This window comes from Marmota flaviventris, chromosome 2, assembly GCF_047511675.1.
Source record: "Marmota flaviventris isolate mMarFla1 chromosome 2, mMarFla1.hap1, whole genome shotgun sequence".
Classification (NCBI taxonomy): domain Eukaryota; kingdom Metazoa; phylum Chordata; class Mammalia; order Rodentia; family Sciuridae; genus Marmota; species Marmota flaviventris.
In genome coordinates, this window is record NC_092499.1 from 3,469,553 (window position 1) to 3,489,619 (window position 20,067).

General features: G+C 46.9%; 1 protein-coding gene across 5 annotated transcripts in view; it reads right to left on the minus strand.

Moving 5' to 3' along the window:
* Positions 1-20,067, minus strand: part of Traf3 (TNF receptor associated factor 3) — a 114,861-nt gene that overhangs the window by 25,149 nt on the left and 69,645 nt on the right. For all 5 annotated transcript variants that reach the window (XM_071607507.1, XM_071607508.1, XM_027946559.3 and 2 more), the window contains 4 exons: positions 8,026-8,281; positions 6,882-6,933; positions 4,363-4,467; positions 2,926-3,093 (listed from right to left, as the gene is read on the minus strand). In XM_071607507.1, coding sequence (XP_071463608.1) covers positions 2,926-3,093; positions 4,363-4,467; positions 6,882-6,933; positions 8,026-8,264 — 564 coding nt within the window. In that variant the 5' untranslated portion in view covers positions 8,265-8,281. The remainder of the gene's footprint in view (positions 1-2,925; positions 3,094-4,362; positions 4,468-6,881; positions 6,934-8,025; positions 8,282-20,067) is intronic.

Here is a 20,067-nt window from a genome sequence, read left to right on the forward strand (position 1 = left end):
AATGCTTCACTGATGCATACTGGGCCAACATTTGATATATGTTACACACCACAAAAAGGAAACAGAGCCAGGTGTGGTGGCACGTGCCTGTAATCTTAGTGACTCAGGAGGCCGAGGCAAGAGGACTATAAATTTAAGGCAATTTAGCAAGACCCTATCATAAAATAAAATCAAGGGCTGGGGTTACTTCTCAGTGACAGAGTGGCCCTGGGTTCAGTCTCCAGGATTACTTCAAAACAAACAAAAACAGGAAATAGGATGGCCAGGCTTTCTGTCTGCATACATTAGATGGCTGCTCTTTTTAAAAATAGACTTAAAGCCTGAGAGGATGAGATTAAATGTGTTAGAGGACGAGATTAAGAGTGTTAGAGTGGAAAGACCAAAGGATCTAGGAATCCAGTCAGGCCACTGAAGGGAGAGGAGGCCCAGGGCAAGTCCCAGCACCTTCCTAGGCGTGTGAAAAAGTTCCTGTGCACAGTATTGCCCAGGTGCAGGAAGGGCGGGCACCCGCAGTGACCTTGAACACATGGGCTCCTCAGAACCTTTACAGGCTCGGGGGAAGCATGGCAGACTTGGAGATGGACTCTAGGACCCATGCTGCTGAAACAGCACACCCAGACCTTCCATCACAAGAGAGTACTAAGACCTCTGTCACCTCTTCACATAATTCATGCTAACAACCGCTCCACGCCTGAGCACCCTGTCTGTGGCTGATGAATTCAAGAGCCAGGTCAAAGTACATGCCACTGCTCACTGACGCCCTCCCTCCCTGTCGGTGATAGTCATGGTGCTACCCTCACTAGGGGAACCAAAGAGTGTCCTTGGCCGTCTCCCTCCCAGAGCGCATCCAGAAGGAGAAAGACTATCAATTATTCTCACGTATGACCCAAGGGAGGAACACAGGGTGTGGGCCCGACAGGCCCTCCATGGAATCGGGGATAGAGCCCAGGGGCACTTACCACTGAGCCACATCTCCAGCCCCACCCCCATCTATTTCTGTATTTATATTTACAGACAGGGTCTCGTTGAGTTGCTTAGGGCCTCACTAAGTTGCTGAGGCTGGCTTTGATCGTGTGATCCTCCTGCCTCTGCCTCTGGAGCCACTGGAATTACAGGCATGGGCCACTGTGCCCGGATACCATGCCAGATCTTAGCATCTGACTTCGCCTTGTCTATGCCCACTCAGTTACATATTTGGTGTTTAACTGACAGGCTCTACAATTCCTTCTCAAACAAAAATTAATTGCTGGATTCTATGTTCCAAATAATTGATTTTTGCAAGAAGCCAAGTGTAACTTCAATAGCAATATATTAACAAGTGTAAGGCCTGAGGTACTATTCATTAGGTATGTCTCACTCACTGGAAGGTCACTCTTGGAGGAACTGCTCGCTTACAAGTAATACTGCTATTTCCCAACTTGCCTAAACATTCTCAGTAACTGGGAAATCTATGGTATCCCATAAGAGAAAAAGAATTCCCAGTGCAAGAGAGGCCAAGGCCCAGGATGGTGACAGGAGGTAAATTACACACAGATGGTAAAGCAGAACACATTTCATTTTATAGGGAAAAATCTAGGGCAAGAAAACTTTCTCTAAGTTATAGCTATTGAGTGCTCCAGAATATTCACACAACAAGCTCTCTGGGGGCCCTCATGCCCTGGCCACGGCTTCCTCTGCCTTGGGGATGCCACTCTACCCTTCTTTAAGTCTACTCCTCTGCTGATGACCACCCCTCGTTGACAATCTGGAAGGTGTGCCCAGGCCTCTGTGAACTCTGGCCCTGCTCTCTACTCACAGTGCCACAGCCGCAAGGAGCACCAATCACAAATCTGCAGCCTGGATCACTTCCCTCCACTGCTCTGCCCCCGAGCCTATTACCTCTATTGCACTGCAGTCAAGGGACACCCCAGTCCACTAGCTGATCCTGCCACAAGGGCTGGCCTCATCCTTACCCCAAACTCAGCTAAGCCATTGGCTGATCCTATTGCCCCACCTTCAAGACATACTGCAGTACCACTGTGCCCCTACTGCCTGCACACCTGCCTCCCCAGCTCAAGGCAACCCTGTGCCTTTCCCTCATCCTGGTGTTCCATGCAGTTCCTGAAACCCACGTGCCATCTCAGATTCAGACCCCAGTGCTCCCAAGCAGGCCCCTCTACACAAACCACCCAACTGCCTGGGAAGCCAGCCCTCGCCATCCCTGGCCTTACACCAGGTAAACTGCCTTCACAGTTGTGTATTATTATCTCTTCAAACAAGAGGGTGAGCTGCCTGAGGATGCACTGTCTCTTGGAAGGGCCCTGGCAAACCGTGGGCACACAGCAAGCCTTTGCTCAGTGAATGGACAGATTTAAAGTCTATCCTCCCCACTCAACAGCTCTCCTTTCTCTTTAATTTATACAGAAGTGACATGATTCCAGCACACAGTACAGAATCATGCCAAAAAAACCAGAGCAGGAAAACATTTTAAATTCTCCTCTCTCCAAAGCAGACAGCTGAGCTTCAGCACTGCAGGACAAACCAGCCTGCCGTGAGGAATGGTTATGTCATGCAGCTGTGAAAAGATGAGCACCCCATCTCAATTTTGAGGCCTTTCTCTAAGACACGTTACAAATCCTATTGTTTTTGAACAATCATTCTTCACATTTTTGACACCCCAAATGATATTCAATCAAGGCAATAAAAATGTTAAATATATAAATCAAAATAGGCAAAACAAATATAGCTTTACTCTGAAATAAAGTTAGATGAAAAGTGCTATCTAGTCCTCCTCGCTCTCTAAGGCCATCAGAATCATTTAGAAAGCATTCTGCAAGGGGGTGTGTCTGAACGTACAGCGGGGAGAAACCAGCAACGCTGGGCTGTGAATGAACCATTTTGTCCCAAGTTTTAAGCTGGGTAACACTCTTTACAGTCTTCACGCACCTGCAGTGTGACCATCGGGACTTGGCTTTTGCAGTGATTACACGTGGCCTCACGGTATTTACATGCCTTTTCAACGTGATCGCGCAGGTCTTTTCTCAAGACTTTTTCTTTACAGTCGGCACGGACACAGGGAAGTTCCTCAAACTGGCAGTCATTTTTTAGATGCACCTGTAGGACAAACCACTCAAAAATTCTTAACTGGCAAAAAAAGAAAAAAAAAATCAGTCTGAAATGCAGATTCTAACCTCTATGCAATGAAAACTCACAGAAAGCACCTTCGGCTCTTCAGGGTTAGTGGTGGCACTAACTGTCACTGAGGCACTCACTATGCTCAGGGTTCCTCCACATGCTGTGGAAGAGAGTTGACACTTCCTCCCAGACAGAGATGGTTGGGTACCAGCTAAGAACTTTCCTTTATTTCAATTCAAACATCCTCCCAGGATGAAACAGGATACTAATTTTAAAAAGAACATGGAGGGCTGGTGTTGTAGCTCAGTGGTAGAGCACTTGCCTAGCACGTGTGAGGCATTGGGCTGGATCCTCGACACTACATAAAATAAACAAACAAAATAAAGGTATTGTGTCCACCTACAACTTTTAAAAAGTTAAAAAAAAAAAAAAGAACATGGAAAAAATCCATGTGGAATTTCATTATGAAAAAAGGTTTCATGTGCCTTGCAAAATTAAAATCCAACCTAAATCCTCCTGCTAGGGCAGGAGGATTCCAAGTTTGAGGCCAGCCTTACCATCTTTAGCAAGACTCAGTCTCAAAATAAAAAATAAAAAGGGAGGGGACACAGCTCAGTGATAGAGCACCATGGGTTTAATTTCTGGTACCACCAAAAAAAAAAAATCCAACTCAGGCTTTCAGGTTTCTCTCTATTCTAATTAAGGTAGGCATGCCAACAACTCTACCAATGGTATCATAAAAATAACACTGTATGCCCCAGAGGTCAGACCATTTTCCTAGAGACTGTGTGTTTTAATACATGTTTATGGTACAAAGTATTGGGACATTTTCATCTATGCATATATTATGCTTTTGTAAAAAAGTATTTTTTAGTTGTCAGTAAATCTTCTCACATATGCCAGGCAAGTGCTCTACCTCTGAACCACAGCTCCAGTCCGCCCATATAACTCCTGATCATCATCCACCTTTCTTCTATCCTCCCCAAGACAGCAATTTAAAAACTTTTATTTATTTATTTTTTGCTACTGGCAACTGAACCCAGGGGAGCTCTACCACTGAACCACATTCCCAGCCCTTTTTATATTTTATTTAGAGACAGGGTCTCGCTAAGTTACTTAGGGTCTCAATAAGTCCCTGAGGCTGGCTTTGAAATTGGATCCTCCTGCCTCAGCTTCTTGAGTCACTGGGATTGCAGAGAGGGACCTGAATTCCTCAGCAGGAAATTGTCTGGTGCCACAGGCACCTACCAGAAGCTGACCCAGGGTTAACTGCTCTGCACATCCTCTGCTCTCGTTCCGACAATAGATCTGAAGGGCGAGGATCTCTCTCTTGCAGCAATTATCTTTAAACACCTAAAAATGAAAGATGGTTATTTTAGAGGATTAATATTTCTGAATCTCCACATGCTACTGTTTTGGACAAGGCAAACCACTCTTAAAAACTCATGAGAGGGGCTGGGGTTGTGGCTCAGTGGTAGAGCGCTTGTCTCACATGTGTGAGGCACTGGGTTCAATTCTCAGCACCGCATATAAATAAATGAGTAAAATAAAGATCCGTCACACTAAAAAATATTTTTAAAAAAACCTCATGAGAGCAACTCTGACAGTAGACCTCAGAAAGTACAAAGGACGCTCTTAATTTCTACAAGTGGAATAAAAGAGCTGTACCAGCAAGAAACAGGGTTCAAGTCACACGCCCATGACAACTATCTTCTAATAGATGAGCCCAAAGAAAAGGAATTACATTGAACTGTTCAAGGTCACTCTGAAGCACCCACCATTCTCCCTTTCATCTTTTATTTTCAGACAGTTGAGAACTTTTGACATAACTTTAGTTGTGGAGGGCTGGGCAGGCCCAAGCGCAGGCCGCGCTCTGTGGGGTGCATCTCCTAACAAAGGACCCCCCCCCCCCCCACAGGCTAGCGCATAGGTTGCTTGCTAGGAAACCAGGCCAATTACTGCATGGGACCATATTTTAGAATGATTTGTAAAACATTTATTTTGGTTTCTTTTCCTGAGTTTATGCTGCTTATAATTCATATTTATCCCAAAATGAAGCTTTTAAATACATAGCACAAAGGTCCATTAATAATGGAATATTTCTTTAAAAATAAAAACCTGCCTGGCTTTAATTTTATTTTCCCCTAGAAAACAAATGCTCTCCCTCTAACAGTCCACAGTGCCTCATCCTCAGAAAGATCCTGAGAAACTCCCCTCTGTCGACCCCAGGCTTGAAGGAGGGAAACAGGCACTCAACAGACCTTTCCTAGCCCCCCAGGCCAAGAGCAGATTTAGCAGCTTGAAAAAACTGATTTGGAGACAATCTAATCCCTCATAAACATGATTTTTAAAAAGGTCACGAATTAAGGTACAAAAGTCATCAAAACAGCTATTTTTCTATGCCACTAAGTTCCTTAAGTTGTTGGAGTCTAAGCTATTAACAAAAAAGTACTGATTGAAAACAACCAGAGCAGCCAAGTCAGAGTCTGAGCGCTGAAAAGGTCTGAGATCACTGACTCCAAGGTCCCTTTTCCAAGTAAGAAGCCTGAAGGCCCATACCACTTGGGGACTGCTGGGTGTTCCAGGTCCCCTGGGGCCCCACTGGCTCTGCTCTGACCATGAGGACTTGGGCTTTACTCTGTCTTATTAACGATTCTTCAGCAAAACTAGTAATCTTTCCTTAGCTATCAATGTCACTGAAAAATAAAGATCATCATTCTGAATAACAAAAGAGACCAATACCCCCCTTAACCTGTGATTCCAACCCCCTCAGTCATGCTTGTCAGGGGTGTGTGAGCACCTTCACGGTTAGCAGGTCGAGTAACTGCCGTTCTTGTGATCACTGACCTAAGTCTTTAGCAGGGGAATGCTAAGAAAAGGCATGGGGGGGTGGTGGGCCAGTTTCCTTTCCAAGCCTTCCAGAGCAGGTTCCAATGAGTGCCCTGTCCCCAGCAGACCAGGGGCATCTGCTGCCAGTAGCCTCACACTTTACATTTACCTAGACTGCCCTGACTGACAAGTTCAACTTCTGCAAGTGCTTAAGACAGCAAAACCCCGAGCAGGAATCTTACTGTACAATTTAATGACTTACATTAAAAACTTGTTAGGTTCATTAATCAAAATATTGGAACCACATACATTTTTATTGATCTTTAAGTGCTTTAAGAATGAGTCCTTTTAAACCACAAGTGTGCCCAGCAGGGCTTGGCAGGGCTTAGCAGGGCGTGGATGACTGCCTTAGGCCCCAGCGGGAAGCCGGTGGGTGAGTCAGTGGGTGGCCCCTTGCACCCTAAGTGGGCAGGGACATCCATGGGCTTGGCTGGCATGGACACTGCCTGGGAAGAGGACAGAGAACAAATTCAAAGGAACCCCTCACACTAGCGCACATCTGAAGGTACCATCTAGCCTAAGGGCTGAGCATCAACTGATGACTGCAGGGGCAGACCACAGACAGCCCTCGACAGCACCTCACTCACACCAACTCCCTGACTCCTCATAAACCTCTGGGGTCTTAGCAGGTGACACTTTGTTGTTACAGCAAGATGGGCTCAGAGGTCAAAGTGCCTCACAGGGGACACCCAGGGATCTGATCCCCCTCCTCTGCCCAGGTGCTTACATGGTGCTGGGCCTCAAAGCCCGCTGCACCACCTGTTCAACCCGGGATGCAACTGAGCTCCAGAGCCTCCAGAGTACCAAATGCAGACTATGTGGAGAGGTACCCAGCTTAAAACTCCTGACAAAACAGTTCATTCACAGCCCAAGAATACCTTGTCTTTAACGATGCTTTCTTGACACGCTGTACATTTTGGACTCGAGGAACTGGAGGAAACACAATAGTGACGTTAGAGCAGAGTCCCTTTCTCACTGGGCTCCCTGGACACGAGGACCCACCCCCTTTCTGGTCAGGCGCCAGCTTGGGCAATAGGCAGAGCATCAGGATGCCACAGGCAATCTGGTTTAAACATGAAGCCTCTGGAGAGAAGGGCGGAATTCTTTTTTAAATGGTAATTTTTCAAAAGAAAGCTATTAAGTACAACAGCTTAGTTCAATTCCCTTGGAAAGCCCCTCTTGAAGCACATGAAAGCGCCATGTCCTACGGGAAGGCAAACGTGCTGCTGCGGGAGGCTGGGTGCTCCTGCCCCGACACCAACCAGTTCTTGCTCCACAGTGAACCTTCTCTGCTGCATGTTGAAAGGCCAGTGCCAGCTGGAGGGGAGCTGCCCTCCCTATTTGCCACAGGCCTCTCCTGGGCCTGAGGTGCAGTTAGGCCCTGGGCCCCCGGCTGGGGGACATCAGTGCTGAGCCTGTGGTGCCATTGCTTTCGCCTTGCCCCCAGGTTGGGCAAAGCCAAGCTGGCTACCTAGGTTAGGTGGGCAAGACCACAGTAGTAAGATAGGACGGGTGACAGCTGGTGGCGGGGGGGACAGTCTGGCTGCTGGGCTCCCTGGGGCTGGGAGCAAGCACAGCTGGGCAAGGCTCTGCCTGTACCGTATGCTGACTCTACCTCCCTCCAGCATGCGCAGTAGAGCACCTGTACACACACTTGCTGGTGCCCGTCCGCCCACAGAACACTGAGTGCCTCAAACACAACTGCCACAGAGGTAAGGACACCATGGTTTTGTGGACAGAGTGGCCAACATCACCAAGGGAGGCTTCACAGGATGGAACTGGGGAGGATGCAGGGCAGGTGGGGCAGGTACAGGGTGACCTCAGAGACTCAGGCATGGGATCCCACGGACTTTCCCCAAAGGACTCACAAGCTGGGCAGAGACTCTCATTCACTGCCTCTGGGCTTGAAGCCGTCAAGGTTGACTTTTACTTTCGAGAGAAATGAAATGGAAGGAAGGAGAGGTGGAAGAGCAGGGACAGGCACAGTAGGCTGCTGGCAAGGCGTGGTACTTGGGGACCCACCTCAGCAGGGTGGCCATGCAGCTTTCGCAGAACCGGTGCCCACACTCGGTCTGCCTGGGGTTGCACAGCACCAGGCGGCACTTCTCACACTTGTACTTGTCCTCCACGGCCTTCACAAACTTCTCCTTATAGCCTCCTTGCTCGGGGACCAGCACAGACCCACTGCGGTCGGGCTGCAGCTTCAGTGGGGGGTTGGTCTGCAGTGCGCCCACGGAGTCCATCTTTTTACTCGACTCCATTTTAGGAAAGAGAGATTCTGCCAGGAAAAGACAATAGGTCAGGAGAGCGCCACCCTGTCACCCCAGGCAGGGAAGGGACAAACAGCTCTGGAAAAGCAAAAGTGCCTGAGAGACCCCTGCGATCCCTTCTGCCTGTCCCTACAGGCTGCGAATGGGACGCGACTAAATGGCTTCTTTCTGTGATGGTATTTCTATCTGAATACCACCAGTACTACCACCAAAAATACTCCCTAGGGGTATACCGGGGAAACTATATTTTCAAGGTACTTTAAAATCCTATGCATCTTTTTTTTTTTTTTATTGTTGGTTGTTCAAAACATTACATAGTTCTTAACATATCATATTTCACACTTTGATTCAAGTGGGTTATGAACTCCCATTTTTACCGCGTATATAGATCGCAGAATCACATCGGTTACACATCCACTGATGCATCTTTCCAATATTTAGGTCAAAGCAGTAGCCACTGTCAGTCAATTTTACATCCTGGTTAACTTTACAGCATGATTCCAGGTGTCTCTGTCACACCATGATGACACTGCAGTCAAGCCCAGGCCAGAACAGTATGACGCATCTCCACGCAGTGCTGGCCATGACTGATGTGCTTCCAGAAATCCAGCAACACTCCTTATAAAGTGAAGCCCCACCTCGTGCCCACTAGCCCTTCAAGCTCTGCTTCTGCCCCCAACTGTGGCTTTACCAAGTCCTGAATCACCCTAAGCACTCTGCATTGCTGAGCACTGGGTGGGCCCCTCTGCAGGGCATTTTCTTTTTCTTTTCTTTTTTGTGGTACTAAGTATTGAACTCTAGGGTGCTTTACTACAGCTCCATCCCCAGACCTTTCTATTTTTTTTTATATTTGGGGACAGGGTCTAAGTTGAAGATGCTGGCCTTGAACTTGCACACCTGCTTCAGCCCGCTTAACTGCTGGGTGTGCTTGCTGTGCTCTGCCCCCAGGTTGCAAGGCATTTTCACACCAAGGCTGAGAGGTGTACATGGCAGGGGGCCCTTTGCACATGAGGCCAAGGGTCAGGTAGATACTAAGATGTCTAGCAACAGGGCTGGCTGGATGGGGTCTCCTGTGCCTCTGGGCAGGCTCTCCTACTGCACCTGGCTCAAAGTTTCTCTGCAAGGATGACTGCCTCCCACCTGCAAGTCCATGCACTGGTAAAGTAAGCACTACTAAAAATGAGGCACAAAGTCTCTGTCCACTGAAACTGTGAGGTCAAGTAAACAAAAATTATCACAAAGCAGCTGCATAAAGTTCCTAAGGAAACATTAGCTTAAATGACAATTATACTATGCATTAATGAATATGAGCTTAGCTGGGTGTGATGGCAGCAGTATGGGAGGCTGAGGCAGGAGGATCGCAAGTTCAAAGCCAGACTCGGCAAAAGTGAAGTGCTAAGCAACTCAGTAAGACTCTGTCTAAATAAAATACAAAATAGGGCTGGGGATGTGGCTCAGTGGCGCCCGAGTTTAATCCCTGGTACCCACCCCCCAAAAAAAGAATAAATATGAATAAACTAATCATTCTGAATATTTGCTGATACATTTATCTAAAGCACATTTTAAATGTTTCCAGATGGTGGTATAAAGGCTGTTTTTTCTAATTTTCTGGATATTATACAATGAGTGTAGATAAAAGTGTTGAGATAGATCTGTGCTTCACAAACTTTCTGAGGGAAGTTTCTGCCTAGATTCTTGCAACATTTGTTTACCGGCTTCTGTTGGGCAGCTCTAGCTCATGGGCATATGTGTCCTTCCAGCCTCTGGGCCCAGCCAGCCCTACTCACCCACATGCCTCAGTAAGGAAGGGAGGCCACAAGGGGACTGGTGATCACATGTGGACTAGGCATGCAGGCCCCAGGGGGAGATCCAGACCCAGATGCCTGATGGAGCCTCTGCACTGAGATTCACTCTCCCAGCCCAATCCTCCTCCATCCTTTTCCATAACAGGGTAATGTAGCTGTTGACCAATGAAGTGTCTTTCAAAATGAATCGGTTCCCTGGCAGGTGAGGTGGTGCATACCTGTAATCCCAGTGGCTTGGGAGGCTGAGGCAGGAGGATTCCAAGTTCAAGGTCAGCCTCAGCTATTTAGCAAGGACCTCAGCAAATTAAGGAAACCCTGTCTCAAAATAAAAAGGACAGGGAATGCAGCTCAGTGGTAGAGCACCCCGGGGCTCAATCCCCAGTGTGTGTGTGTGTGTGTGTGTGTACACCAAACACCAAATTCTTTTTTGTTTGTTTTGGTACTGGAGAGTGCACCCAGGAGTGCTTTACTACTAAGCAATACTATCCCTAGTATTGACCCAGGAGTGCTTTACTACTAAGCAATACTATCCCTAGTACTGACTTTTGAGACAGGGTCTTACTAAGCTGCTGACACTGGCTTCAAACTTGTGATCCTCCTGCTCAGCCTACAGGCACTGGGATTACAGATGTGTGCCACAGTACCACACATGTGACAAATTTTACTCACAAGATCCTGGGCGTCCACCCCAGGCCCAAACCTCCTCTTCAGGGAGAGACTCAGAGGGGCCACTGTACACCTCAGACCAGCAGGGCAGACACAGGGATTCGAAAGGGAGCAGAGCCAGCTCCTCCCTCTCCTCTGAGCTCTGTTCTTGCACTGCTTCTTGCTGCCTCTTTCTGAGGCTCAGAGAATGAATGTTTTATGGCTGGGGAGGGATCAAACCACTGCCAACAGCACAACACCTGACAGATTCATGATGTGGTGGTGAGGCCACACCTAGGTTAGCTTTAATAAAATACAATGTGGCTATGGAAAAGTGAGGGCACCTGTGTGAGATTTGGGGACTTGTGAAAACAAAAGAAGTTTTCGAGATGACCTCAAAGGGTCAGTGACTCTGCTTGCAACCAGAATCCCATCCATTTGGATGCCTGCTAATCTTTCCTAACTAAGTGAAGAAAGGATCCAGGGCTAACTGCATCCAATGAAAGGGTTGGCCGGACCCAACCTGCTTCCCACTACCTGCCCCTCAGATACTTTAGCTTCCCAGCCCTGGCCTCTGACAGCGTATTGATAAATTGCCCAGGCTTGGGGCTGGGGTTTGGCTCAGTGGTATAGCACCGGTCTAGCATGTGTGACACTGGGTTCGATTCTCAGCACTGCATATAAATAAATAAAATAAAGGTCCATTGACAGGTAAAAAATATTTATTTAAAAAATAAAAATTGCCCAGGCTGGCCTGGACTTGTGATTCTCTTGGCTCAGTCTTCTGAATAGTGGGGATTACAGGTGTGTGACCTGCACCTGGCTTATAAATTGCTTTTTGTTGAAATTACATTGCACTCATGATGGTTGTCTTCTGGGTTTTGCTACATATTTCAATGTTATTTTTCACATGCAAATAGTGTGAAGAGATTTTCCTACATGAGAAAATACTGGTTATACAAGATGACACACCACGTGAATTAACAGCTTTTGTAATTGAGAAGCTAACAACTGCCTAGCTACATTTCTCCCCCAAAACACAAACTGAGTCTCCAGTGGCAATATATTCAAAGCTAAGGAGACAAAAACAAATAAAAGACCGAGTCCACACCATATCAAGGGAGCCCTTCCTCACTCGGCACCAGCGCCACTTTTGGAGCCGGACAACATCCTGACTGTGTTCCTCAGAACGCCGACTTTAAGAGCCATGGTTCAGGCTCCAGCTCCCTGAGCCAAGGTGAGCTACTAGGGGCAGGGTGGAGAGGGTGAGAAGCAGGGGAGGCCGAGTGAGGAGAGGTGTTCCAACTGCTGAGGTACGGCTCACCATGATGGACAGGCCAAGCTGGCTGTTCCTGGTGTGGTCTGGGGAGGACCATCCTGAGGTAAGCCTTCCTGAACACAGGTCTGCTCATTTGGGTAAGCACACAGCAACAGAGCTGCCGGAGACACGCTGACGTGTGTTTTAAGATACCAGATTCACTGCTAACCTGTCTTTGAACAGGATGGGCCAAAGGGTATTTATTTCCTCCACCAGCCAAGGAATGACTGAACACTAGTTGGAGGGCAATGGCCTCGACGAAACACCAGGAGCCCCCACTTGACCTTGGCCTCACACATTTCTGGGGAGTGCTGTGCTCCACACTGCTAAGCACAGGGTCCTCGGGTGCATGCCCACCCAAAAAGCCCTGTGAGCAGGACAGTGCTCCAGGGCACCACTGGGCCCCGTGCAGCCCACAAGCAGGCCCTTGTCAGGTCAGGACTCTGCAGAGGTTGGCCACAACCACCGCCCTCATTTCAATGCCTACTATGGGGGCAGCAATGTATACACCTCTGTGCCTACTGTGTCAGGGGACACAGGGAGGAAGGAAACTGAACCTGTCCTCAGAGAGCTTTGAGGGGATGGGGAGGGTGGGTGGAGAGGAGGGGCCCTCCAAGGTCAACAACTGAGTGTGAGCACTGTACCAGACACACAGGGTGTCTCTTCAAAAGAGGAAGCCCCCACCTCTGCTTTGGAGCATCCTGGGAGTTCCCAAGTTGGGCTGATGGCTTAATTCCAATTTTCCAATTCCAGCAGAGGAAGAGGAAGATGTCAGCGACACCCGCCAGCAGGTGGCTATGGACGGGACCTGGGGTTTACTTTGGTACTGGGGATTGAACCCAGGCAAGCTCTCCCACTGAGCTTACATCCCAGGCCCTTTTCACTTTGAGATAGAGCTTCGCTAAGTTGCTGAGTCTGGCCTGGAACTAGCAATCCTCCTGCCACAGCCTTCTGAGTTGCTGGGTTTACGGGTGTGCACCACCTCCCGTGGCTTGGGATTGGGGTTTCTTGAGAAGATGACATGATTGCAGATAAGCCCCAGGTGGGTTGAGTGGTGCCAGGGCAGGATTTGGTCCACATTGGGGAGCCAGCCAGACAGGGCAGCTGGCTGTGAACAGGCCTGGGTGGGAAGGTGGCCTACCGTCACTTCTGTCTGGCACAGCGCTTATCCTCTGAGCCTCACTTTTTCATGGAAAAGCAGACACTACCTAATTCTCACAGAATTATCAGACATCACTAGGATAACACATGCAGAATCCCCTCAAACTCTTCCGCACCACACGAGTAAAAGATGGATCTCCCTATGAACTGGGGTCAGGAGTCTGTCACGGTTGGGGCTGGCTCCTCATCTCAAAGCCTTTCTTCACGAAGTTTTTCATCACTTAGGCAAGAAGAAACAAAAAGCATCCACACTGGAAAGGAAGAAGTAAAACAATTCCTAGTTTCAGATGATATGATCTTATATGAAACAGAAAATCCTAAGGAACTGACCAAAACCTAGAACTAACAAACTTATTTAGCAAGAATATAGAATACAACAATATATAAAAATTAATAGCAATTATATCACAGCAACAGACAACGTGAAAACGAAATCAAGCAAACAATCCATTTTAAATACTATCCAAAAGAATAAAATATCCAGGAATGGATAGAGAAGCAGACATATATACTGAAATCATAATCATACATCAAGGAGCTGAGATTATAGGTGTATACCACCGCACTTTAAACATCCTGACTTTAAAATTTACAACAAAGCTAAGCATCAGGACACTGTGGTATTGGCACAAAGAGACACACACGTGTAGACCATCGAACAGAACTCCAAGTTCATAAATTAACCCTGACATTTATAGCCACAATCACCTTTTGACAAGGATTCCAAAACCAATCAATGGGAAGGAACAGCATGCACTCAAGGTGAGCCCCAGGTGCTAATGGGCTGAGCTGCTGGTCACTGCCAGAGCTGCTTAGACATCTGCCTCATCTTTCTCTGGGGTGTGGGGCTCTGCGGAGCTCCACTACACAACAATGCATACTGCCTCTCTCTGGGAGGACGGGAATATGGTTCTCTTGCCTTTCAAGAAAAATGTGTTAGGAGCTATGTATGAAATAAACTGTGTGCAATACATGTAAAGTACATGTAGTGTGAGGACAAAATGAGCCCAGAGCCCAGCGCCCACTTGAGTCGGCACCTGCCACATGCTGCTTCCTCAGCCCCCCACCACTCTTATTGAAGGCAGACAAACACCCCAACCTTATGTTCTCAGCTCTCCTGCTAGCAGACCTAAATAACCAACTTCCGCCTATTCTCCTGCCTTTCACAAGAACATGCCCCCTGCCCTGGGCTGTGTCTACATCTTGGGAGGTAGAGGGATACTGGTGGCCAGGTCGTGCAAATGGCTAGTTTCAGAAGCAAGTTCCAAAATGCTCTCCTAGGGCAAAGGCAGCAACACATGTCCATCAGCAGAAGGTGAGTGTCTGCTAACCCACACCCTCACCCACATTTGAGCTCCAAATCTCTGACAGCCTATCTGTGGAGAATAAAACCAATTGTTTCTCCTCTGCTCTCACACTACAACAATCAATATGGACAACTTCTGTGACTCCAAAAGATGTGGGAATGGAGATGCGGCTTAGTGGTAGAATGCATGGTGAAGCCCAGGGTCTGAACCCTAGCCCTACAAAAATACATAAAATTCAAAGGTGGGGGGCCTTCTGCACACCAGCAAGTAGGCCATCATCTCTGTAGCCAACACCAGCAAGGTATCCTCGGATCCAACTCCACTCTGATACTTCTACCTGGGGACAGCATCGAATCCCACAGGTGCAGGACCAATGGCCACGTCTGCCCTACCTTTGGATGCTAGGCTCAAGCCCAAGTGGTTTTTAACCCTGCTTCTGACTGACTGTTATAAACAGAGTCCCACAACCCTCTCTTTAGGTTCAATTAATTGGCTAGAAGAACTCAAAAACCCAGGGAAACACTTATTTACATTTACTAGCTTATTATAAAAGATAGGAGTTATGTATGGGAATGGGGGTGCACCCCTGTAATCCTAGCTACTCCAGAGGCTGCGGCAGGAGGATTGCAAGTTCCAGGCCAGCCTCAGCAACTTAGTGAGACCCTGTCTCAACATAAAAAATAAAAAGGCTGGGGGTGTGGCTCACTGGTGAAGCACCCTGGGTTTAATCCTGGGGTGAGGAAGGAGGAAGAGGAGGAAGAGGAGGAGGAAGAGGAAGAGGAGGAGGAGGAGGAGGAGGAGGAGGAGGAGTTGTTGCTGGTTGTGGTGGTGCATGCCTGTAATTACAGCCACTCCAGAGGCAGAGGCAGGAAGATCGAAAGTTCCAGGCCAGTCTCAGCAACTTAGTGAGACCCTATGTCAAAAAAACTTTTTTTTAAAAACATTCCATTCGTTGTTGATAGACCTTTATTTATTTATATATGGTGCTGAAAATTGAACCCAGTGCCTCACATATGCTAGGCAAGCAGTTTACCACTGAGCCACAATCCTAGCCCCAAAATAAAAATTTTAAAAAGGGCTGCAGACCTAGTTAAGTGGTAGAGCAATTGCTTACCATGTGTGTGGCCCTGGGTTTGATCCCCAGTATTAGGAGTGGGGGTGGAGAAGACTGAGTAGAAGAAACACAGAATGCACAGGCAGTGTGCAGGGAAAAGGAACCCCTGCAGCCTCCCTGGGCGGATGACCCTCTAGGAGCCCCCACATAATCTGCAACCCAGATGCTTTCTGAGACCCACTCCACTTCCTCCATGGAAGTGGAGAATCTAGTCTGTGCATGACTGACTAGATTCTCTGGCCACTGGCGTCTGCCCTCCTGGAAGATGGGGTAGAGCTGAACGACCAACTCTCTAATTCTACCTGGGCTTTCTAGTGACCAGTCCCAGTACTGCCAGCCATCAGTCAACTCATTAGCAAATAAAAAGTCACTGTCACTTCAAAGATTCCAAGAATCTCAGGAGTGGTAATCCAGGAAACAGGGGTGAAGACCAAATATATATATATTAATTAAAAACAATTTTTTAGTTGATGGACCTTTATTTTATTTATTTTTATGCAGTGCTGAGGATCAACTCCAGTGCCTCACACATGCGAGGCAAGTGCTCTACCGCTGTGCTACAGTCCCATCCCCCAAATATATATTTTATAATATGAAACTCACAGGTACCACTTCTAAAGTATATACCCAACAGAACTTTTTTAAAAAAGGTACTCAAAACAACAACAACAAAAAAAACTCGTGGACAACCCTATCCACAGCAGCACTACTGACAAGAGCCAAAAGGTGCAACCAGAGTATCATCCACGGATGAGTGGATAAACAAGACATGGCCCACCCACAAGAAGGGATGTCATTCAGCCTTACAAAGGAACAAACGCTCCGGTTCATGTAACTGACGTGGGTAAACTTTGAAAACATAATTATTTTATTTAGGCCAAATAAAAAAAGCAGACACCAAAGGTCACATATTTTATGTTTCTATTTATAAGAAACATATATAAAAAAAAGCAGTGATCATGAAATTCATTTGGAAAAAGAAGAGGCCCAGAATAGCCAAAGCAATTCTGAGTGAGAAAAGTGATACAGGAGGCTTCACAATACCACACCTTCAATGACATCTCGGAGCTGTAGTGACCAAAACAGCCTGGTACGGCAAGGAAACAGACACGAAGACCAATGGTTCAGACGAGAAGACACAGAGACAAGCCCACACAAACACAGTTATCTCGACCAGACAAAGGCTCCATAAACATACACTGGAGGAAAGAGAGCCTCTCCAACAAATGGTGCTGGGGAAATTGGAAATCCATAAAAGCAGAATGATATTGAATCCTTATCTCACCCTGCACAAAACTCATCTTAGGGCTGGGGTTGTGGCTCAGTGGTAGAGCGCTTGCCTAGCAAGTGTGAGGCACTAGATCCTCAGCACCACATAAAAATAAATAAAATAAAGATATGGTATCCATGTATAACTAAAAAAAAAAAAAAAAAAAGAATGTGAACAGAGCCCAAGAACGGGGGAAAATCTTTACCACACACACTTCAGATAGAGCATTCATCTCTAAGGTTACACAAATAACTCAAAAACTTAACACCCAAAACACGAATAACCCAATCAATAAATGGGCAATGGAACTCAACAGACAATTCATAGAAGAAATATGAATGGTAAAAAATATAGGAAAAAATGTTTGACATTCCTAGCAATTAGAGAAATGCAAATTAAAACTACACTGAGATTTTATCTCACTCCAGTCAGAATGGCAATGATAAAGAATACAAGTAACAGGCTGGGGTTGTGGCCCAGCAGTAGAGCACTCACCTAGCACAAGTGAGGTGCTGGGTTCGATCCTCAGCACCACATAAAAATAAACAAAATAAAAGTATTGTGTCCAACTACAACTAAAAAAAAAAAAAAAGAATACAAGTAACAATAAATGTTGGTGAGGATGTAGGGAAAAAGGTACACCCATACATTGCTGGTGGCACTGCAAATTAGTGGAACCACTATGGAAAGCAGTATGGAGATTCCTTAGAAAACTTGGAATGGAATCACCATTTGACCCAGTCATCCCACTCCTAGGTTTATACCCAAAGGACTTGAAATCAGCATAGTATAGTGACACAGCCACATCAATGTTGATATCAGCTCAATTCATAATAGCCAAGCTATGGAACCAACCTAGGTGCCCTTCAACAGATGACTGGATAAAGCAAATGTGGCATATATACACAATGGAATATTACTCAGCCATAAAGAAGAAAGAAATTATTGCATTTCCTAGTAAATGGATGGCATGGGAGAATATCATGCTAAGTGAAATAAGCCAATCCCCCAAAATTAAACACCAAATGTTCTCTCTGATATGCGGATTCTAACACACAACTCAAGAGGGTGGGGAGGGGAAGAATAGATAGTCTGCTGAATTAGACAGAGGGAAGGAAAGGAAGGGGGTGGGAATGGGAAGGACAGTAGAATTAATTGGACATAACTTTCCTAGCCTTGTATTTGAATACATGACCAGGGTCATTCTACATCATATACAACCACAAGAACAGGATCCTGATAGTTACACTCCGTGTACGTATAATATGCCAAAATACATCCTACTGTCATGTACATCTAAAAAGAACAAATAATTAAAAAAAACAAACAAACAAACATAGAACAGGTACATCTGTTAGCACAGGTGATTACCTAGAAAAGAGCAGAAATGGGAGAAAGTAGCAATAAGAAAGGGAGTCAGGCAAAGGAGCCCTTGACCAGCAACTGACCCACAGAACTCAATGCCCATCATGCCACACCAGGGGACACATGTCCACCCCGCTTGTGTGGGTAGGCTATAGAAGAAACCCACCTCAGGAAGGCAGGCAGACTTCCCAGAGCCCCTGAGTGGACCCGCAGTCTCCTCTCCCTCTCCACACTCACAGGGGTGCTTCCCATTCCTTGCAGATCGGCAGGCACACCATGTTCCCAAGGTTGCTCCACCCTGCTGTGCTGCGATGTGCTCTTGGGCCAGGGCAGCTGCCCAGCTCTTGGGCATTACACACAAGGACTGAGGATCACTCCATGGCTGACTCTCCCATTTGGCACAAATCCATGAAGGTAGAAAGCAGACTTGAGGGAACAGCAACTGACCAACTGTTTAATGGGGACAGGGTTTCCTTCTGGGGTAATGAAGACGTTTTAAAAGTGAGCCCTGAGAGCCAGTGAACTGTTAACTTTAAAATGGCTGATTTTATATTATGTGAATTTCACCTCAATTTAAAATTCTATTGTTGGCTGGGCGCGGTGGCACACTCCTGTAATCCCAGCGGCTCAGGAGGCTGAGGCAGGAGGATGGTGAGTTCAAAGCCAGCTTCATCAATGGTGAGGCACTAAGCAACTCAGTGAGACCAGTCTCTAAATAAAATACAAAATAGGGCTGGGGGTGTGGCTCAGTGGTGGAGGTACCCCTCAGTTCAATCCCTGGTATCCCACCCCCCCAAATTAACTATTGTTATGAAAACTCACCATAAATAATTTAGTACCAGTAGAATGACTAAACTTTACAACAATGGAAAATGGCAGGTTTGGGCAAGGATAATGAATGGAGCAACGGGAACCTTCTACACTGTTGGAGGGAACATAAAATGGTGTGTCCATTAGGGAAAACAGACAGGTCCTCAAAAAGTTAGTTACCCCAGGATCCAGCAATCCCTCTCCTCCATGTACATGTAACAGAACTGAAAATAGCTCACACAAAACCCTGCACACCAACATTCATGGCAGCGTCACTCATGACAGCCAAAAAGTAGACTCAGCCCCAAGGCCCACCAACGGTGAGTGGAAAACAGAACGTGGTCCATCCAGGCATCAGAACAGCACCCGGCCACAAAAAGGAATGAAGTTCTGACGCGTGCTGCCACACGCACGAACCCTGAACCTACTATGCCAAGTGACAGAGGTCAGACGAAGGTCGCGTGCCAGCCGACTCCACCAGCATGGGAAGCCCACAACAGGCAACTCCACAGAGACACAGTCCCCAAGCGAGTGCAGGTGCAGGGCCTGAGGGGATGGGAGCGACCAGTGAGTGTTCTGGACTTGGAGAGTAGTGACGGGTGCAGAACACTGAGGACACAAAGCCACTGAACTATGTGTTTTAAGAGTTTAAATGGTAAATTTTATGTGATTTTTAATTTCAATTTTTAGAATGTAAAAGTGTTCATATGGAAAGAGTCAGAAGGGTGAGACACAAAACCCTCTCCATCCCGCACCACCTGGTAACCACCCCTCCCTATGGCAAAGGAAAGGGTCGCATACTAGACCTCCTGCCGTTCTGCTGGTCCTGTTAGGCCCACTGGGTTTCTGCTCATGTTTTTCTTTTGTTTTTTTCTTTTCTTTCTTTCTTTTTTTTTTTTTTGCTAGAGATGGAATCCAGGTACCTGCCCCTGTTAGGCCAGCTACATCCCCAGTTCTTCCTTTTAAGTACTTAAATAGGAAAGATGAAGCTAGAGAGGA